The sequence below is a fragment of the Macrobrachium nipponense genome, chromosome 1 (genome assembly GCF_015104395.2).
Source record: "Macrobrachium nipponense isolate FS-2020 chromosome 1, ASM1510439v2, whole genome shotgun sequence".
Classification (NCBI taxonomy): Eukaryota; Metazoa; Arthropoda; class Malacostraca; order Decapoda; family Palaemonidae; genus Macrobrachium; species Macrobrachium nipponense.
This window is the reverse complement of record NC_087200.1, coordinates 819037-840675: the sequence shown is the minus strand read 5'-3', so window position 1 is coordinate 840675 and position 21639 is coordinate 819037. Positions and strand designations below refer to the sequence as shown.

Here is a 21639-nt window from a genome sequence, read left to right as displayed (position 1 = left end):
TTTCCCTCACTCCATCTACCTTTCTTTAGATTCTGATATGTGCCAATGGGACTATTCTCACATCAGTGGGTTTGGATACATTTTGAACCCTAACTCTATTGGCCGTTAAATTTTCTAAATGTTAAACGGGCCTTCAAACTTAGGTGTCAGTTTATAATTTAAACCTTTACGCACGTATACTTGTATGTATACCTGATCGCCCACGGCATATGTTCTAGTTGGCTTAGCTATTTATCATGATTTTTTTTCATTAGTTATCTGTGCTTCTTCTAAATTCTTACGAATTATATTATATCGACTTATACTTGCATCCATAACATCCTTTAGAGGATTTGATAAATTAGTTGTAGGCTTTAAGATGTGAAAAGGCGTTCGGGCCGGGATACCGTACAGTGCCTCGTGCGGTGTCATTTTAATAGACACGTGATACGAGTGATTAAGTGTGCTTAGTACCGCAGGTATGGCAATGTCCCAGTTGGGATCTGCCCCCCCTAGGTTGACCCTTAAATGTTTTAATAAAACCTTACGATTTGCCCTTTCCACTAGCCCATTAGACTCTGGGTGATAGATCATGGTATTGACTTTCTTTATACTAAGGAATTCGCACAAGGAGTTAAGGAAATGATTATTGAACTCCCCGCCCGAGTCTGAGATAATGATGTGTGGAATTCCATGTTTTTACAATGTAGCACTCGTAAAACTTCCTAGCGCACTCAACCGCGGTTTTTGTTTTAAGCGCTATAAGTTCTGTATATCGAGTCAAAGCGTCTATAATTACTAGGAGGTGCTTATTTCTCTGTCTGACTCGTAAAATCCTGTTAATAAATCTAAATGTACTCTTTCAAAGGGTTGATTTGGCACGGGGTAAGCCCCTAGGCTGACAGGTGTCTTCGTGTGCCTTTGTATTCTTGACAAGTGCGACAATTTGCTATGTGCTTTTTTATATCTCTAAGCATCGTATGCCAATAAAATAAGGATTTGGCTTTCTGTGGACATCAAGGTATAACCCGGATGTCCGTGCAGTGATTTTCATGCAACCACTTTAAGACAGTGGGTATGAGTGAGATAGGCACCACCACCTGGTTGTTATTCAACTGCGGTGTGTTACGGGTTTTTCCTCGTCACAGATCTACACAGGATATTTTCCTGTAGGATATAATTCTGCTGCTTATACTTTTAGGTATTCTTTTTCCTTCGGATTTCCGTTTAACGCATGAATGATTTTTTCTATTTGCGGATCTTTTCTTTGTTCCTTTTTTCTGTATATTTGCACAACGATCTTTCCTGTTCCGGATTTAGCTAGTTTTAACAAACGGGCATGGAGGTTGAGATATCTATTAATTCAGCTAATGGCTCGGTACAAGATGAAGAGGGGTTTGCGTGATAATGCGTCAGCAATGATATTCGCTTTCCCAGGTAAATACCCGATCCTCGCGCCAAAGTCCTGAATGATCATGTGCCACCGAGTTCGCTTGGGGCTGTGACTAAAGCCTTTAAAGAAGTCGGTTAGGGGCTTATGATCAGTGAGAACCTTGACGGGATACCGTAGATTATGAATTTAAAGTGCACGAGTGAATTAACAATAGCGAGCCCTTCCTTTGTCTATTACTGCATATTTACTTTCGGAAGGTCTCAGTTTACGTGAATAAAAGCTATAGGGAAAACTGTTTATCATATTGTTGAAGCAATACCCACCTACTCCTAGGTCTGAGGCGTCTGTTGCTATGAAAATTCCTTATTGAAGTCAGGAAATTTCAAGATATGAGAACTACACAGTTCATCTTTCAATTTATCGAACGCCTGTTGATGAATTTCAGACCATACGAAATCTACGCCCTTTTTTATAAGATCGGTTAGGGGAGCGGCTATGATTGAGTAATTGCGGATGAAGCGGCGATAATAACCGCTGCATCCTAAAAATTGCTGTATTCCCTTGACGTTAGTAGGTATCGGAAAGTTACGGATAGCCGACACCTTATCGTGGACGACTTTAAGACCTTCACTAGAAACCGTGAAACCTAGATAGACTAGTTCTGTTTTAAAAATTCACACTTACTTATCTTTACCCTTAAATTATGCTGCCTTAACCTTTGTAACACTAACTCCAATTTTACGTAAATGTTCTTCTAATGTGTTGGAAAAGATTACTAAGTCATCCATGTAGGCATGTAGGATATCACAACAAGTCTCCAAACACGACTTTATCATACGAGTAAAAGTTTTATAGGAGCCACAACGTAAACCAAAGGCATACGCAAAAATTCATAATGTCCCCCTGGCTGTGCTGAAGGCAGTGTATGGGATACTTCTTGTTCCATCGGAATCTGATGAAAATCCTTTTAGTAAGTCTAGGCTTGTGAAATATTTATTCTGCCTAGTAAAGATAGGATATCATCGGTACATGGTACTGGGGAACTGTCAGGGATTGTTTCTTCGTTAAACGACGAGAATCTACGCATATCCGCCAAGTTCGATCTTTTTTCGGTACTACTATTAACGGAAAATTATAAGGGCTGTTTGATTTCCTAATGACTCCTTCCTTTAACATTTTACCTACTTCCTCTGTTATCTCATTCTGAAATTTCATAGGAAGTCTGTACGGAAGGTACATAGATTACTTTCTGTTTTGTCCTTGAGCCTGATTTGATGCTCTATGACATCCGTTTTTCCTAAGGTTCCATCCGTAGTGGAAAAAACATCATGATATTTAGTTTAACAGATTCAAAAATTTCTGCTGAATTTCTTCTTCTTGAATATCTTTATTGATTTTGTTCTTTTTATAGATTGCAAAAGGGTTTCATCCGCGACTGATTGAGCGTGATTTATCTCAGCTACGGTAAGAATGCGATGTTTATAAACTTCGGCATCCAAGATATGTTGATTTTTTGTGGATTACTAAAGTGGTATTCAAAAATGATTACAGACTTCGATATTACATTGCTGTTGTGAGGGCCGACTGTATAAACTGCTTGGTGTGACGGATAATCCGTGTGTTTTCAGAGTTTTCGAAAGGATTAATGTTTCAGATCCTGGCAAGGTTCTTTTTTTTACACGCACTAATATATTTGAAGTTACGTTAGGCTCGAGAGTTTGCGTGCAAGCTGATATTACGGGTGAGCGAGAGTTCTGTTGGGTTGCCTGTATTATTTCTTGGTTCATGAGACAGGTGATTGGTTCCGTAATGTAAGTGACAACTCTGTCTGTCTCTTTATTATCTAAAACAGATTTTAGGGTATTAGAAGACCTATAGAATTTCCCTTTGATATACACGCCGTGTTTTGCAAAGGTGCTAAGATATATTTTGAGTGCCCATAGAACGGGTATCCGATAATTACTGCGGGATACATATAATGTTTTGTACAACGACAAAGGTATCAGCAAACGTGCGCTTACCGACCTTGTACTGTACATGAGTTACGCCCACAACATTTAATTCATTATTCCCAATGCCTGAGAGCCATTATTCGGACTTTCTATAGGGAAATTTGAAAGAGTAATGATGAGTCCTTAAATCCATTATATTACGTGGACTACCAGAATCAAAGAACAAAGTGAATGACTTATGGTCCAAATTTACTGCATGTAAGGTTGGTCGCAACTCGTTTTGACTAATAATTGCATGAATTTGTTGCAAATCTACGGGAACCTGCACAGATTTTTTTGATTCGGCCGTGTGTTCCATAGGAAAATCAATTGTCTCACAATGATCTGATAAATGATTAAACTGATGATTGATACAAAAGATGTTGATATTGATGACCCAACATCGCCCTCTCCCCCCTTGGAGTGAACTACGTGGTATTTGTTTTGTTTATCACACCCTGAAATTCGCTTGCCCTTGCGAGTTCTGGCTAGACGGCCCAGGAACAGAGGTACCTGAAGCACGATTTGTTTGTTTCTGCTGTTGTGCAGAATTTCCGTTTGGTTGTTTTTCTTCTTATAGTACTGAGGACCCTTCTTTTTATTTGCACTAGCAACTGGTTGCGTGTTTGTAGCGTTTGGCTGTTGATTCCTCGAGTAGCAACGGTTATATGAATGAGTTGAACTATTGTGTATTGAACAAAAACGCGTCCGACAGTCTGAAATCATGTGACCTGGTCGTTTACAGTTATAACAAACCATCCCTGCAACTTGATTATTATTATGTACCACATTTACTTGTTGTGGCTTGTTCTCATTTTTTTGCAAAAACTTGAATGAGCAAAGGATCTAGGTCGGTACATTTAGACATGTGTTTTTTTGATTTGTTTATACACATCTAATTCCGTACTGTCGGGCTGCAATTTTTTATCAAAACACCGTACTAACGCTTCAGGCAACATTACAGTGATAGACGTAAGGTAGATCAAACGGATAAAATCTTTCACTTTGATTTTAGCACCCGCAACCCACCCGGAGTTACCTAAACTATCCTGATATTCATTTAGCCGGTCGGCAATTAGCGCCGCCCGCTCGACAACATTGAGCTGAGTCATGGAGGCTTGGTTAAGGATATTTCTCAATGCCAATACTACATCTAAAGCCTCTTCACCCCCATACACGGCACGTAATCTAATTTTGAACTCGTCCCATGTAAGCGCTTCTTGGAAAGAAACCCCCCTTAGATACGCACTTGCGTCGCCTTTAGCAAGTCTACGAAGCTCTTGGCCTCCTGTAATTGTACTGCTGGGTCTGTGATGCTTTTTGCATTTAAATGAGCGTCTACAGATGAGATCCATGCCTCAACATTTTGAGGCAGGAACCCATTGACCCGACCTTGAAAAGGGACTATCGCTGACCTCGCGCTAACGAGAGTCACCACGTTGGGGTTGCCAGCCGGAGTGGTTGCCATTTCGGCTTTCACTTTTTTCTTATCACTTCTATTCCTTGCAATCCTATCAAAATATCTATAAGAGTACACTCGACCACTACGTAAACGCATAAGCAATGTACTGTATAAGTGTGTTATAATAATAGGAAAATCCCCCAAAAGATACAAAACTACAGATAATATGATAAAATATTACGGAGAATTCCTGCAAGAAATGGTTTAATGACAACTAGAAAAGAAAAAAAAATTATCTGCGGGGCGAGAACCTCGTAGTTGAAGATAGGTTCTGTAATGAAGGAAGATTAATATGGCGAACAACTCACCCCCAGAATACTGGACGATCGACTCTTGATGAACAACACTTCACTGAGGAAAAGACCTGAATAGATAAAAATGGTACTTAGCTCCAGATTATATTGCGAAGGATTGTTGACATGGGATGACGTCACAGTTCCTGTCCACGTCTCGCGTCGGAAGTCGTGATGACGTCACGGCCTTCTCTCGGTGCACGATGCGCGGTAGAGTCCAAGATTGATGACGTCACAGCCTCCGTCCTTGCACTACTGCGTATAGCTGTCCACTCTGCGTCCTTGCTCGTGAACGGGTGATGTTCCCTGTGTGTTTTCTTCTTTCCGTTGATGTTCGATGCCGCCCTCGTCCGGTGTAGATTCTCGAAGATAAGTGATAACAGTTGCTCAAACGTCAGTGTTAAATGCTTGTATTCCTCTCGATGAAGGACATAGTTGCGTCTTCATAAACTGTTGCGTTGATTGAAGATCCCGTTTCCTCTGTTTCGTTTGATGTTGAAGGTGGAAGTTAGTTCTTGTAGACCTTCGGTCGGCTGATATTGGGTCTTGTTAATTATGTTCTTCGTTTATTAGCTGCCACCACTTTCTAATGTCTTATCGCTTGGCGATAGACTTTTTGTTTTTTCCTTACGGCTGTTATCCGTAAGTAATGTTTGGTTCCTCTCATCTCCCTTGGATATCTTAGTAGAGAGGTTCTTTCTTGTCTAGAGGAGATGATTCAAACAGGCTAGTTGAACAAGTTAACAACTTTATTCCTGTAACTCCATACTAGGAGATGCAGCTCGGATCGTGGACGACCGATATGTTTGACTGTTGGCGTGGAACTGCCATTCTAAAGCATCGCGTCGATAGCGGAACATTAGCTATCTCAGCAATTCATATAAAAACACATACGTAGTTCGCCGGCTCGGAAGTTACAAGTTTCCGGCGTAGGTTAACAGGTCAACCGCTTCCCATGGAAGTTGTTGTGCAAAGTTATCATAACATAAAAATGTTGACAAAGCTTTGAGCTAGATCAGGCTACTGCAGACAACGCATAGCGTAATCTAAGGTCTGCTTTGGTCACGTAGAACCCTCCTAATGCCATGACCCCAGGTCACTGGTTTATATATAATGTAATTCTTACATATATACGATTGAAGACCCACCCAGCCTCCCCGCAGGAGACAGGTGGAAGAGAGAATCTGATTAGAAAACGGGAATAGTTCCTAGTCCTGCTACCCAGAGCAGGGCGGTAGATCACCTGACCTACCTGTAGCGAGTGCCGCGAAATTTGAATTTCTGTCGGGGACGACGGAGTCGATAGCTATGTATATATCTGCCAGGTAAGTATGTATGAAACTTTATTGTATCATAACAATATCATTTTCTTTGAGTTTGGATTTCATCCCTCGCTGAGAGTTTCCAGTAGTACCTTCTGTGAAGTTCTCTGATTCTTTTGTCATTTCCATTCGATGTTTATTAACTAGTCAGGCGTAATAACAGTACTTTGACCAGTTTAGAGCTTTTAGTCTGTTATTTTGAGTGCCTGTTTTTGCAGCAAAGGCTGCAATGCATGGGTAACTTCAGCAAAGTATAATTCCCATGCTGTTAGATGTAGGGGTCAAGTTTGCACTGTTAATTTAACTTATAAATAGTGTTTAGGCTAGGATGATAAACAATGAAGGGTTCTGTCTTCTTACCACTCGAAGTTAGAAAAAGACAGGAAATGTAAGACAACTGTCAGCTATGAAAGGTCTTTAGTTAGTCAGGAATCTTTCTCTGAAGTGCCTGTGATTTCTGTTTTGTCCCCCAAACCCAGTCTTTCCTCTTTTCCACCTAATCCTGTTCCCATGCTTCCAATCCCAGTGCCATTGCCAGTCTAGACGCAAAGTTTAAACGTAAGTTTGAGCTGTTAGCTAACTCTATGGCTCGGCTAGGTGAGTCAGTGTGTATGCTTCTCAAAAAAAAAAAAGTAGTGTTAGTGGAGGAGCTGGCTGTCCGTCTTGCCGATTCTCCTAGGTGAAGGTCCCTGACATACTCCCCTGCACCTGGGAGAAGTCATACTGGAGGCCCAAGGGAGGTCGGTGGGGTATGCCCACAGGCAGTTGGCCCCTCATTCTCACCTGTAGATGTTTCACTGGTAGCAAAAGACACCCACTGAAAAGGCACCTTGGACAGTGGTCATCATCTTTCTTCAAGCTTGGATTTTTCGAATCTGGAGAAACGGCACTGATGGCGCGATAGTGACTTTTCTAGACCACTGAAAAGGTCTGTAGTGGACTTGTAATTATACCCATCAGGTATTGCTCAAGAAGGTAAAGGAGGTTAAACCTTCTTATAGCTTCTGGGATAGCCCAGAGACTTTTTCTTTGGATAATTCTGATTAACTTCTGGAAGGAGACTTTTCCCGACCTGTAGCAAGACGTAAGTGTCCGAGATCAGTGCGCACTTCGGTGCCAATGTCACTTTTGGTCTTTCAAGCTGTACTAGTCACAGTTCACGAGTGGCCTAGGACACCAGGGCACGAATTGTCCCCTGCTGTGGCTCCTGTATGTGCTTTTCCTATTGGCCATATCTCTGTTTCCGAGCATATTTCGACTGAATCCCTCGTTGATGCATGAGTGCCCATTGGCACTTGAGACTTCGATGCATGAGCTCCCATCGGAGCCTGAGACTTTGACGCATGGATTTTGGGGGGCGCAGGAGCGCCCATTAGTGCCAGAGCTCCCTCTTTTGCCTGAACAGGATTCTTTTGCGGCGGCAATTCTGCCCACGGCACTTCATAATTCGTCTTCTCCTTTTGTCTCCTTTTCTCCTGATGTCTCTTCTGGGGAAGAGAAAGAGATTGCTACAGAAGATTCTAAACTGCCATCGGCTTATGAAGCTCTATTGCGATTTTTCTTGAAAAACTAACCCAACTTTTTCAAGCCAGCTACTCCTGCCCCTCCTGCTACAATTCTTCAGATGCGTAAAGTTTCTTTGGAGTCACGTGTTCTCCCTCAGTTAGTGCTTTTTATTTCAACCAAGAAAGCTATGGGTGAGGTCGAAAGTTGGCTAGCAGAAAAGAGAGTACAAGGGAAAGCAGTCTTCTTTTTCCCTCCTTCTTGCTTGAATAAGATAAGACATTTGTATTATTTCACTGGGGAGTCTCCCTCTTTGAGTGTTTCTGCCTCCACCCAAGGGGACTTCTCAGGACTTATTGAGTCTTCTAAAAGATTGGCTTTCACAGCAGCAAAAGCAGGTTTTTTCGCCTGAAATCAACCACCTCCTTTTAAATCTTTTCAAGATTTTAGAAGTTATTAGTTTTATGGACTGGACTATTGGCTCCCTTGGTAAGAAAATTCAGGACGCTTCTTCAGCAATTTCTCCATCGGTTTCTTCGGACCTCTTGGGAGTTCTCTCGTGTTTGGACAGAGGCATTAGCGATAGTTCCCACCAATTTACTAATACTTTCGTGATGTGCATTCCTAAGAAGTGTGACTTATGGTGCTTCTTCACGGCCAAAGGAGTTACTTCAGTCCAGAAATCAGCTCCTCTGTTCACACAGCTGGTTCACGGGGTGTCGTTAGTGGGATCGCTTCTGATTTGTAGTAGTCAACCCAGGATATGCTCTCCCAATCATCCAAGCGCTCCAGGGAGACTCCGGCTTTTGTCCCTAAGTCTACTTCTCCCTTGCAACAGTTACCCTTTTGTGGGGGCAAACAGACAGCGATCCAAGTCAAGAGGAAATATCCACTTTCCATCCAAAGCAATCAAGAAGTCATCCTCCAAGCCGACCCCTAAGCAATGAGAACAGTCTTTCTCATGCAGCAGTGGGTGCCAGACTCCATCATTTCTGGCAAGAATGGAGCAGAAGAGGAGCAGAACAATGGGTGGTAGAGGTCCTAAGAGTGGGATACTCTGTTCCATTCGTCGACCATCCACCCTTAGTCAAGCAACCCATTACGTTGACAGCACACACTCTCGGCTCAGAGAAGTATTCCGCTCTGGCCGACGAGGTGTATGCTCTTCTTCTAAAAGAAGTGATCGAGAGAGTGGCGGACCCACAGACCTAGGGCTTTACAACCAACTTTTTGTGGTCCGGAAGTCTTCAGGCAGCTGGAGGCCAGTCCTGAACATGAGTGCACTGAATGTCTTTGTCTTGAAGACAAACGTCAAAATTGAGACAAATCACTTGATTCTTGCCTCCATCCACAGGGGGGACTGGATGGTCTCCATAGACATACAAGATGCCTACTTCCATGTTCCCTTTCATCTGGACTCAAGGAAGGAAGTACCCGAGATTTTTCTTCAAAGATCAAATCTTTCAGTTTTGGGCCCTATGCTTCAGTCTGTCTACGGCTCCCAAGTGTTCATTCGCATTCTGGCTCCTCTGGCAGGTTGGCCATATCTGATGGGGGTCAACATCGCTCTTTATTTGAATGATTGACTTCTTCGCTCTGCGACGGAACTAAGCTGCATGTGAGATCTACAAAAGACTGAAGTTTGCTCAGGAACTCAGTCTTCTAATCAATCTGCCAAAATCCCAACTAGTCCCGACTCAATGGATAGTGAATTTGGGAATGACTCGACTTGCTTCTTTTTCAGGCTTTTCGCTCCCCGAAGAGAGTAGTCATGTCTTTACACATTAGACAAGTTCTTCTCTCTCCCAAAGTGCTCTGCCAGAAGTTGGATGAGCCTGCTCGGAACTTTATCCTCCATCAAACAGACTTCATGTGAGGATCCTTCAGTTTTACCTTCGGTCCCAGTGGAACAGGAAAAAGTTCTTAGACGATTTCGTGTTCCCGATTACGCTAGAAGTCAAACGACATCTGCCTTGGTGAAGATCAGGGAGAAGACTTCTGGAAGGAAAGTCACTTTCCCCATTGAACTCAGAGTCCAACTTGGGGAGCACTGCTGGGCAACAAGAAAGTCTCAGGAATGTGGAAATTAGCTCAAAAGGCTTGGCACATCAGCCTGAAATAGCTGACTGCAGTCAGTCTAGGTTTACAAGCTTTTGCTCCAGGAGTCCGAGGTCGGATAGTGGCAGTAAACTCGGACAACACTACAGTCCTCTTGTGCATTGCCAAGCAAGGAGAGACCCACTCTTTCTCTCTCTACAAGGCTACAAGGCAGCAAGAGACCTTCTCCTTTGGGCCCATTCGAATCACACGAAGCTATTGACAAGGTTTGTGCAGGACAGGGTGAATGTGTTAGCAGACCAACTCAGTTGCAAAAATCAGGTCATCCCTACAGAATGGACTCTGGATCCAGCTGTCTGCCTAGACCTTTGGAAGTTGTGGGGAAGACTGATGATTGACTTGTTTGCAACCACCAAAAATCACCTGTTTCCACTTTATTGCTCTTCAGTGCCAGACCCAGCAGGGGTAGTGTATGCCATGCTTCTGAAATCTTGACCGGTCACACAAGGAACTTTATGCCTTTCCACCCCCTAGGAATGATCAGGGAGGTGTTACAAAAGTTCCAGTCACGAGTATGTATCAGTGATCCTCATAGCTCCTTTCTGGCTTCTCGGGGAATGGTTTCCGGACCTGGTAAGTCTGTTAGCAGATTTTCCCAAGTTACTCCCCCAAAGACGAAAACTGCTCAGACAACCACACATGCCAAGGTTCCATCAAGGACTATCTACTCTGGCTCTGACAGGATTCAAACTGTTGTCAGATTCCTCAGAGCAAAGGGTTTTTCGAGAGCGGCTGCAGAGGTGATCTTGAAATGTAGAAGAAAGTTGTCTACCATTAAAATGGAACATTCTCCGAGCTTGGTGCAGAAGAAGTCAAGTCTCTTCTTCTTGAACATCTGTGACAGAGACAGCTGATTTTCTTATGTACCTAAGGACGTCTAGAGATTGTATTCTTCAACAGTCAGAGGATATAGAGCTATGCTAAGCCCTGTATTTAGGACAGAGGATTGGATTTCTTGTCAAATCAAGACTTACCAGACTTGATTAAGTCTTAATACCTGCAAGGTAAGGACACTTAACCGGTATCATGGAATTTGACGTAGTTCTGAAATGGCTGTCTGGTCCTCCTTTTGAACCTCTAGCTTCGCCTCACTCAGGAATTTAACTAGAAAGACACTCTTCCTGATTGCTTTAGCCTTGGCCAAAAGAGTGAGTGAAATTCAAGCCCTAGATAAAAGGGTTGGTTTCTCTTAACGGAGATGCTTTAGTCTCATTTACTTTAGGTGTCCTCACTAAAAATGAAAATCCTACAAAACCTTGGCCTCATTCTTTTACTATCAAAAACTTGTTTAATGTAGTAGGAGTGGAGGATGAGGAGAGGACTCTGTCCATACGGAAAACATTAGAGGACCCCTCACGTCCTCTCTCTAAAAACACCCTTTCGGTCTTTCTTAAAGACCTCATTTGGGATGCCCATTCTCAGTTAGCAGTGGAGGCTCTACCTGTTTTGAAGGTAAAGGCTCATTAGATTAGAGCAGTGGCGACATCTCTGGCCTTCAGATAATCTTTTGTTAGCTTTCATTCTCCAGTCCACATACTGGAAATGTAAGTCAAGTCTTTAAGAATCATTATCTTGAAAGAAGTAGAAATGATTTTTAGTGATTGCAGTACCTTGGGTCTGTTGGCGGTGGCTGGCATGGTAATGGGAGAAGAAGCATAGGAAGCATTCCTTCCTACCTTACTTTTTGCCTTGAAAACTGGTGTTGAGTCCTTGGGGAGTCTGGGGGTACTTGGTACTGGATACCCTCCAGAATTGATGGTAGAGTGGTGGTTTTTAATATTTGGTGTAGGTAGTTTGTCGGTATTCTGGCTTTTTGTTGTTGTTCATGGTACTGTGCCTAGGGCAAGGGCAGTGTCTGTGCTTTACTGGTCTAACACCACACCTCTACTAAGTTGAGAGTAGCTGCGCTAGAGGCAGTTTTGTCTGCTATAGCTCTCTTAACAGGTAAGGAAACAACAAGCATTATGTTACTGCTGGCAAGATTTTTCTATTTGCATACTTTTATCAATTATAAATGCAATAGTTGTTCATCCATGAATCCCACCTCCTAACAAAGTGGGAATCAGCTATGTAATTACTTGGTAAGTTACTTAAAAAAATATTTTTATAATAAAAAAATGTTTTGTTTATACTTACCAAGTAATTACAGAATGGGAGTCCACCCTCCTCCCTTCTCATGGATGAAAAGGCATAAATAAAATTGAGCTTCTTTGGTGAGCTGTTTACTTATTCCTCCGGTAGTTGGACGGGTTACCGACCTACACCGAAACAAAAGAATTGCTGTCATGATTTTCAAATTTTAACTAGAGGTACTACTTAGAAATACTTAGCTATGTAATTACTTGGTAAGTAGAAACAAAACATAATTTTATTATAAAATAAAATTTTTATCATGAAAATAACATTATCCTAATATACAAACTTGAAGTTCTTTACATTATCAGCCCCTCAGCCACCCGTTGCTCTGGCTCCTAGGCCAGAAACAAAGTGGATTAGTATATACTGATACGTGGGCAAAGGTTTCCCTTTCTTATGGATAGTTAATGACTTGTCTGAAAGTTAAATAGCCATTCCAGCTCATATTTGCAAGCTAAATCCTATGCAGGAATTCAGTTTTATATTTTAGGAAAAATTACTTTAAGAATTTGTTATACATATATCATTGTACATTTGAGAACCTTTTTTCACTTTGGCATGCTAACAGTTGAAACCTTTGCAGGTGAAACAAGTTTGTTGATGATAAATTTTATCCTTATTAATCTTTGTCTTCTCAGATGCCAAGTATTAAGCTCCAGAGTAGTGATGGGGACACCTTTGAAGTGGATGTCGAAATAGCAAAACAGAGTGTAACCATCAAAACTATGCTGGAAGATCTAGGTACGAGTTTTTTTATACCTGTATTTTATGGCCATTTAATAGTAACTGGATCAGTTTTTTTTTTATTATTAGTGCTGAGCATCCCTTTAAGTGTGATGCTAAAATGCAGTTGATACTGATTGTTTTATGTAGATTTAGATGCATTTTTGTTTTGAATTCATTCTTATGATAGATTAGCTTTTTTATCCTAGTATAACTTGTACCTTGTTGATATGTAACATGGAAAGAACTGGTAGTAGCATTTATATTCATGACTTTTGACCTTTGAAGTGATGTTGCAATATATTTTTTTTTAAACTTATGAGTTAAAGTTGTTTGCATCTTCAAGGTCAGCATCTTTGACACCAGGAAATATGATTATGGTATAGCATTCTATTTTTGTATATGTAACTTACCAAGTAATTAGTACATAGGTATTGTTTCCAACTAGCATGGCAGCTAAATTTGAAAATTCCCAGTAGCTTTTTGTTCTGGAGACAGGTTTAGTGAAGTATTTTCTTCATTTTGGTAGCTTTTCAGTATAGTGACAAGGATTTTCTTCAAAAGACAATTATATATATACTGTATATGCTCATGTAACTTGATCTTGCATATAATGTGACTACCAAATTTTCACCCTTAAAAAATGATTATATCAAGTATTTCACGTATCATGCGAGTTAAATTTTCGAGACCAAATAACAACAGGCTAACCTCTGTTCCTCCTCTCTTATCTATTCCATTTTTCAGTTAGGCTAACCCCTTTTCCTCCATCCCTTTATCTATCCCATCTTCTAGTTAAGTTTAAAAAAGTAAAAGAAATGGCAAAAGTATTGTTAGTAGTAATGTTATGCTTGTTGTGTAAATGCATAGTCAGAAACAGCTGATTTGCTATGAACAACCTAATCCAGTAAGAACAGCGTTTTTGCTTGGATTTCAACCATTGTACGATTGTAAATAATTACCGTAGTTATGTTGCAAATGATGTTAAGAATAATAGGACTGATATATTCTTACATTATCATATCCTTACTCGCTATGGAGAAAAAATCGGCAAGGGCATATGCTGCTAAATTTAACCTGTAAATTTTAGTTGAAGCTGAGGAAAGAATGTTGATCTGCTAACGACTATTATCGTGCATCGGCAATGTGGATGAAACTTGCAAACTTCAGTATAGTACCATCAAACTCGACCATAAACAAAATTTGAGAGACGTGTTTTAATCAAAACTATTGGGCGTTAATCACAACTATTGGGCGTGAAAGAACACATTTCACTATTTTCACTCCAATAAAAGATAAATATGTAAAGCTTGTAGTATTCTGTTGAGATCAAGTGAAATATATTGAATGGAATATGTTGATTTTTGTTTACACAGTAAACATGCCCTCAGCGCCATCTACTAACGGAAAAAATAACTAAATTTTGTTCACAAACGACATGTATGTAAGTGATATTTCGACTTGAAAACACTTCTTGTAACATATAGTAACCTTGTCCCATATAAATAGAATATCTTGGGCTTCACTTGCACTAACTAGAAGCAAGAAAGTCTCTCTGATTTGAGTTTAATACAGCAAAACAAACTTACCTCGCAATCACCTTCAGCAGATTTCCAAACTAAAACATTGATTGCTATGTTTGTATTTTATAATACAAACAAATAGTAATATGAAAATACATATAATATCATTGGATGCAGTAAAGTAAAGCATAACTTTTTAAAAGATCCATGGAAAAGATGCATTTTCAGTATGTTTGTATTTTTATCATACGATACTAATGTGTGATTATTACATACTTTAATTTTATATCTCGGGTATGAGCTGACAATTCGTTTCTGCTGATCAGTGATTAAACAGGTTGCTGAGCAGCTCGTTGAATTCGTTTTGTCGCACAGATAGTTTTGGTTTTCTCTACATTTGGTGATATACTTCTCAATGAATTTTGGTAGCATGCTGATATTCAGGACTTTTTGAATTGTGAATTTACTTCAGTATGTCTGTACTTCATGTAGAGGACAAATTTGTTCCGAGGAAGTTAATTGTGACTGTAAAGACTGGGATAAGGGAACTTGGAAGACATTAAATACTCATTTGAACAAGCTTCGTTGAAACAGATTGAGAAAGGCATAGCTATAGTTTCTATCTGTTGGCAGCTAGAATTTTTATAATTTGCAGTAGCTCTATTTTGCTTTGGTTAGGCGATTACCCCTCCGCCCACTACTTGGGCAGAGAGGAACCAACTCGGTACAGAATTCAGTTATTCTGATGGCTCATAATGTAAACAGTGATTGGCAGCAGCTGAATTTTTTGGAATTGTAGACCTCCCGGTTGACTTTTTTGGTGAATTGGTGAAATACTCTTGTAACTTGGTAGCCAGTTCAGCAAATATACCTTCCTTCTTAATCTCTTCACCTTATTAGAAGTTGTCAGGTTGTAAGGGAGTTGGGGGTTACTGCATACCTGGGTACCCTCCAGTCATTTTCTATGGATGGGTGTTGGTATTTTTTATCTTTTTGCTGTAGGTATAGGTATAATTGTATGGTTGTCTATTGTATGGCACTGCACCCCAGACAGGGGCAAACTGTATGCTTTACTAGTGATCGAAGAAGTCCTTTGCCTAAAGCTCCCACTCTTATAGTAGGTGACCCCTGGCTATACTGCCACACCGCTTTAAAGTAAGATGAGCACAACTTCCTGCAGCAGCTCTCTTACAAGGTAAGGAACAACAAGTATTTGTTCCTACACGACATACAAACCCTCGGGCCTTTACATTAGGAATTACTTTTGGAGCAAGCTGGAACACTACCATTAAATTCTTGAACAAAGTGGTTAGGCGGGCAGGCTGGCATGTAAACACTCCACTTTGCTTTCAGCCGTCTTCCAACGATGACGTATGTTTGTGAGCTCATGCTGACTAGGCATTAATCATGATTTTCCTGATGGGATATCTCTCTTATTATTTTGAATGAATATATATACACAAGCAGTCCCCAGTTATCGGCTGGGGTTCTGTTCCCTAAGGTCCTAAGGTGTGCCATTAAGCGAAAAACCCCCTTCCCACCCAGATGACGCAACCGCTTGCGAGCAGGCTATACCAGATAAACCCAAAATCAAATATCACAATCAGAGTATGCTTCTCATTATTTATGTTTCTTTATTGATTATAATGTATATATGAAAGTGTATGTATGTGTGTATATATCTATGCATGAATTTCTATATATATATGTATGTGTGCATGTTGGTACTCGGAAACTGTCTCTATGTATATAGCTATATCCGTGATTTATAAATGTTATTTTTTATTATATACTTTATGTATGTATATGTGTTCCTGGGTTTATATATATGTTCCTATACACACACACACACACACACACATACATACATACATATATATATATAGGCGGCCCGCGGTTAACGGCGCAATCACTCAACGGCGAATCGGTTTTACGGCGGTCGTCAAAAATATTCATTAAAAAAATAAGGCATTTTAAAGGTATCTTTACGGCACAAATTTCAGTTAACAGCGCCGCTAGCGCCGTTGTCTAACGAGTTCATACATATGTAGAAATGCCGTTCAGACCATAAAGGTTATGCAAATTATATTAACAAATTTTATGTAGAGTTATTACGTAGGTATTAGGGTAAAATATATGCCTCTGACGCTGTTCTATGCCGAAAATATCGAGTTACATAAGTGCAAATTTAGCTATGGATGTGTCGATTCATAATTTTTCATGCTTTTGTTTAAAATGTGTGTGAAAATGTATGACGTGAAAGGCATTTTTATTTCTGTACAGAAATATGATACAAAGGCAGCTTTTGAAACTGCCCTTCACATACCAAATACGATGTTTTTTCATGTTCTTTCTTGTAAGCCGCCGCCTACCGCTCTTCCGAAAATATCGATTTAAAAAAAGTGCAAATTAGCGATCGATGTGTCGATTTTATAAATGTTTATGCTTTTATGTTTAAAATGTGTATGAAAATGTATTACGAATAGGGTATTTTTATTTCTGTGCAGAAATATGATAAAAAGGCAGCTTTTGAAACTCCCCTTCAAGTTATCGACTACGATGTGTTTTTCAAGTTCGTTCTTGTATGCCGCCGCGGCATACAAGAACGAACTTGACAAACACATCGTAGTCGAAAACTTGAAGAGGAGTTTCAAAAGCTGCCTTTTTATCATATTTCTGCACAGAAATAAAAATACCCTATTCGTAATACATTTTCATACACATTTTAAACATAAAAGCATAAACATTTATAAAATCGACACATCGATCGCTAATTTGCACTTTTTTTGCCGCCGTCTGCCGCTCTTCCAAAAATATAGAGTTAAAAAAAAGTGCAAATTTAGCGATCGATGTGTCGATTTTTCAAATGTTTATGCTTTTATGTTTAAAATGTGCATGAAAATATATTGCGTAAAGGTATTTTCATTTTTGTACAGAAATAAGATACAAATTAAGGCAGCCTTTGTAACTACGCTCCACGTTGTCAGGGGATGGTTTTTCATGTTCGTTCTTGTCCGCCAGTTCCGAAAAATGCATTGTGTTATTTTATTAATTATGCATTTTTTCCATAAATCCTTTAAAAAGTTATACATTATTTCACTGTATCCAAGAATATTGTATGTATTCTCATATTATTGTATTTTAAAATACTACGGCAAACTTAAGCCCGTATTCCGCGGAGCGGCCAATGTTGTGGTTTGAAATCAGCTGATGAATACGAGTCTGTTTCACCATAACGCAATTCTGAGCGAATGCTCTTGCTTCTAGTTAGCATAAACGAATATCTAGATACTTGACTTATATGAGACACAGTTATTTCTCCTTATACAGCGTGTTTTTAGGTGGAAATATTTATTGAATATGTCTCGTTGTGAATTTGAACTACTATTTTTTTCATTAACAGATTACGTTGGCGGCATGTTTATTGCGTAAAAAATTACGTGATTCCGTTCGCAATACGTAATCCTTTATATCATCGTAATACGAACTTTACGTTATTTATCTTATATCGGCGTGAAACCAACAGTAAAATGTGTTCTTTCAAGCACAGTAGTTTGTTAGTTTTATTAAAATGATTTTTATCCCAATTTTATCTATGGTTGTGTGTGATGGCAGACGTTTACTGCAGTTTTATCCTTGTTGCCGATGTACGATAATAGTCATTAGCAGCTTGAACAGTTTTCTCAGCTTCAGTCATAATTAGGTTTAAATTTAACGGTATATTTCCCGATTGATCTTTTAATCTATATTGATCTCTGATCTATAGCGAATAAAGTTATTACATTAAGATATCTCAGTTCTATTCTATAAATAACGCCATTTATAACAAATACGGTAATGTTGCACTGTAGTACGATGATCGAAATACAAGCCAAACAGATGTTATCCAGTTCGGTTGTACTTAGAAAGAAAAAAAAGTAGTTTTCTCGTTCGGTTGTTCATGGTTGTACACGTTCACGCAACGAGTATAACGTTCAAACCATACTTTCATCATTCTCTTTTGCTGTTATTGAACTTATGTAACTTGAAGATGGATAAAGTTAGGCCATTGTAATTTGATCTCTCATAAAATCGAACTATCGTAAGACTAATGATCGTAACCTGAACACTACAGCTACCTGTACACTGTATAAACTTTATTATATCTTTACATACTCTAGACACCCACATGTACTGTACAGTAAATTCTATAGTACTATACTGCATAAATATACTTTTACTTATTGCGCCGTTGTGGGATTACGGCGCCTTTGACTGGTCTAGAGTTTCGAAAGAAGGTGTGCGGCGGCCGTAGGCTTTAAAATCGCTCAGCGTCGAAAATCGCTTGGCGTCGGTGGCCAGGAACGGAACCCCTGCTGCTAACCGAGGGCTGCCTGTATATATATATATATTGTAACATAAAAAAAAATCTCTCTCTATGGTAAGGATTTACGAGGAGAATATATCAGGAAACAGTGACAACTCACTATAACTTAAAATGTACTTTAATAACAACTAGTAAGGAAATTAAAGTCACAAACAGAACATTAAACAAATTACGGACGCTTTACACAAAAGCAAAGACTCGCTATACAGCACTTCATCAAGACTACTAATCACTAATCACTGCATTTTACAGTATAATACCCAAGTCACAAAGCTTTACATCAACACAACATATAATTCACTGTAACATCAAAAAGTTAGTGGCAACCAACGTTACATCACACAAGAAAACGTCCAAATGGATAAACAGTACATTACCATATATTCCTCAAAACTTGATACACTATTATAATCACTTGTTTGTTTCAGCTCCAACGAAAATCGTCGTTTTGGGCCTTTATATACCAGACTCACGCTAGACATCCATGGACCAAATATCATTGTTTCGGTACATTATCCTTGGCGACTAGTGTACACACTTTTTTTCTATGCAAATATCAATTTTCAACCTTTTCTGCAATTTTACATTCAATAAATCAATATTCCTTTACATTCCCCCCCTTTTAACTCAGCGGCTCTCTCCTCAGTCCATGCTGAATTTACACTCTTACAGTCTTAAACATTAGCTACTTCCATTTAGCAACTGTCGGAGACTGCCACGTCGTTGGTAACAAGCACTTTACTTTAAATAATCAACAGATCTAGAGAGACATTTTCTTTGCCTGCTATATGGTGAATATTTAGTTTGAATGGTTGCAAAAATAAAGACCATCTTAAAATTCTCTTATTGTTGTGCTTACATTTATTAATAAAGGTTAAAGGGTTATTATCAGTATATACGTCTATTTCAAAGTTACTGTTAAGCAATTATATCTCAAAGTGCATTAAACTCAAAATTAAACTTAAAGCTTCTTTTTCAACAATACTGTAATTTAACTGGTGGCTATTATATTTCTTTGAAAAGTAAGACACAGGGTGTAAAACACCATTATGTTCCTGTAATAATACACTGCCAGCTCCTACTTCACTGGAGTCTACCTGTAACTTGAATGGTAGATTAAAGTCTGGGGATTTCAGCACTGGCTTAGACATTAACATGAGCTTAAGTTTATTAAAGGCATCGTCACATTCCTTTGACCACACAAACTTCACATCCTTTTTCAGCAACTCTGTTAATGGGTAGGCTACATTTGAAAAGTTCTTACAAAATTTTCTGTAATACCCCACTGTTCCCAAAAATTTCATCACTCCACGTTTAGATGTAGGGAGGGTCAAATTCTTTATGACCTCAATATGACAATCAACAGGTTTCACTTGGCCACTTCCTATTTCATGACCTAAATATTGAACTGTAGTTTTTCCAAATTCACATTTGGCATGGTTTATCGTAACATTAAATTCTAATAACCTCTTAAAAACATCATATACTTTTTTAATGTGATCTTCCCAGGTTTCTCCAACAATAATAATGTCATCTAAATAAACAAATACACCTTCGAAATCCTTCAAGATATAATTCATCTGACGTTGGAATGTCAGAGGTGCATTACATAAACCAAATGGCATTACCTTATAATTATAAAGTCCATGGGGTGTAACAAATGCAGCAATATCCCTGCTGTTTTTGTCTTAACTCAATTTGATAGTATCCTTTCAATAAATCAATTTTACTTAAAAAAGGAAACTTTGCTACATTATCAATTATATCTTCTACTCTGGGCATAGGATATGAATCTTTTTATAGTTACATTATTTACCTTTCGATAGTCTCACACATTCTTGCACTTCCGTCAGGTTTGTCGACTAGAATACATGGGCTAGCCCATTCACTATGGCTTTCCTCTGCTAGTCCGTGTTTCAGTAAATAAGCAACTTCGGTCTTTAACTGTTGTTGTTGCCTCGGCGACATTCTGTATGGACGCTGACTTATTGGAGTCTCTTCTCTCAACCTGATTTTATGCTGTATTCCTTTTATCCTTTTAGGATGGTCTGAAAATAGATCTGAAAAGTTTTGAATTAGCACTTTAAAATCATGCTGCTGTTCATCAGATAAATGAATACATAACTTCCTAAATTTTTCATCATCACTCAAATAATCTGTATTTTTTAATCTAAGTTCAATTTCTTCTTCAACGTCTTTTTCATCATCCTCTTTTGCAATTGACAACACTCCACTGGATTCGTTATACTTCTTTAATTTGTTAATATGGAAAGTTTTAACCTTCCTCCGTCCTGTAGGAAATTGAATTCGATAATTAACATCACTTACTTTTTCCTTCACCGTGCAAGGTCCTATATACTTCTGTTAAAAACCTTACCAGCTGTAGGGAGATACACTAGAACCTTATCTCCTATGTCGAGTTCACGTTTTGCAGCCTTTTTGTCGTAATTTCTTTTCATCTCTTCTTGTACTACTTTAAGATTCTCATGTGCTACTTTCCATATTTTCTTTATTTTTTCCTTCATTTCTTGTAACGTGCTAGAATCCTTCTCATCTGAAATCAACTGATTCTTTATCACCTCCATGGGTGACCTTACCTGATGGACATATACTAACTGAAAAGGAGAATAACCCAACGATGAATGTACTCTATCACGAACGGCAAATAGCAACATTGGTATGTAGACATCCCATTCCTTTTCATTTTCACAACAGTACGTGCGAAGCATGGTTTTGAAGGTTCGATGAAATCGTTCGACCACTCCTTGGCTCTGTGGGTGATAAGGAGACGATAAACAATGCTTAATATTCTGACAGGCTAAAAATGAGG

At 39.2% G+C, this 21639-nt stretch overlaps 1 protein-coding gene across 1 annotated transcript in view; it reads left to right on the top strand.

Annotated features, from left to right (window-relative positions):
* Positions 1–21639, top strand: part of LOC135219091 (S-phase kinase-associated protein 1) — a 113723-nt gene that overhangs the window by 43343 nt on the left and 48741 nt on the right. The window contains exon 2 of the mRNA XM_064255525.1: positions 12836–12938. Coding sequence (XP_064111595.1) covers positions 12836–12938 — 103 coding nt within the window. The remainder of the gene's footprint in view (positions 1–12835; positions 12939–21639) is intronic.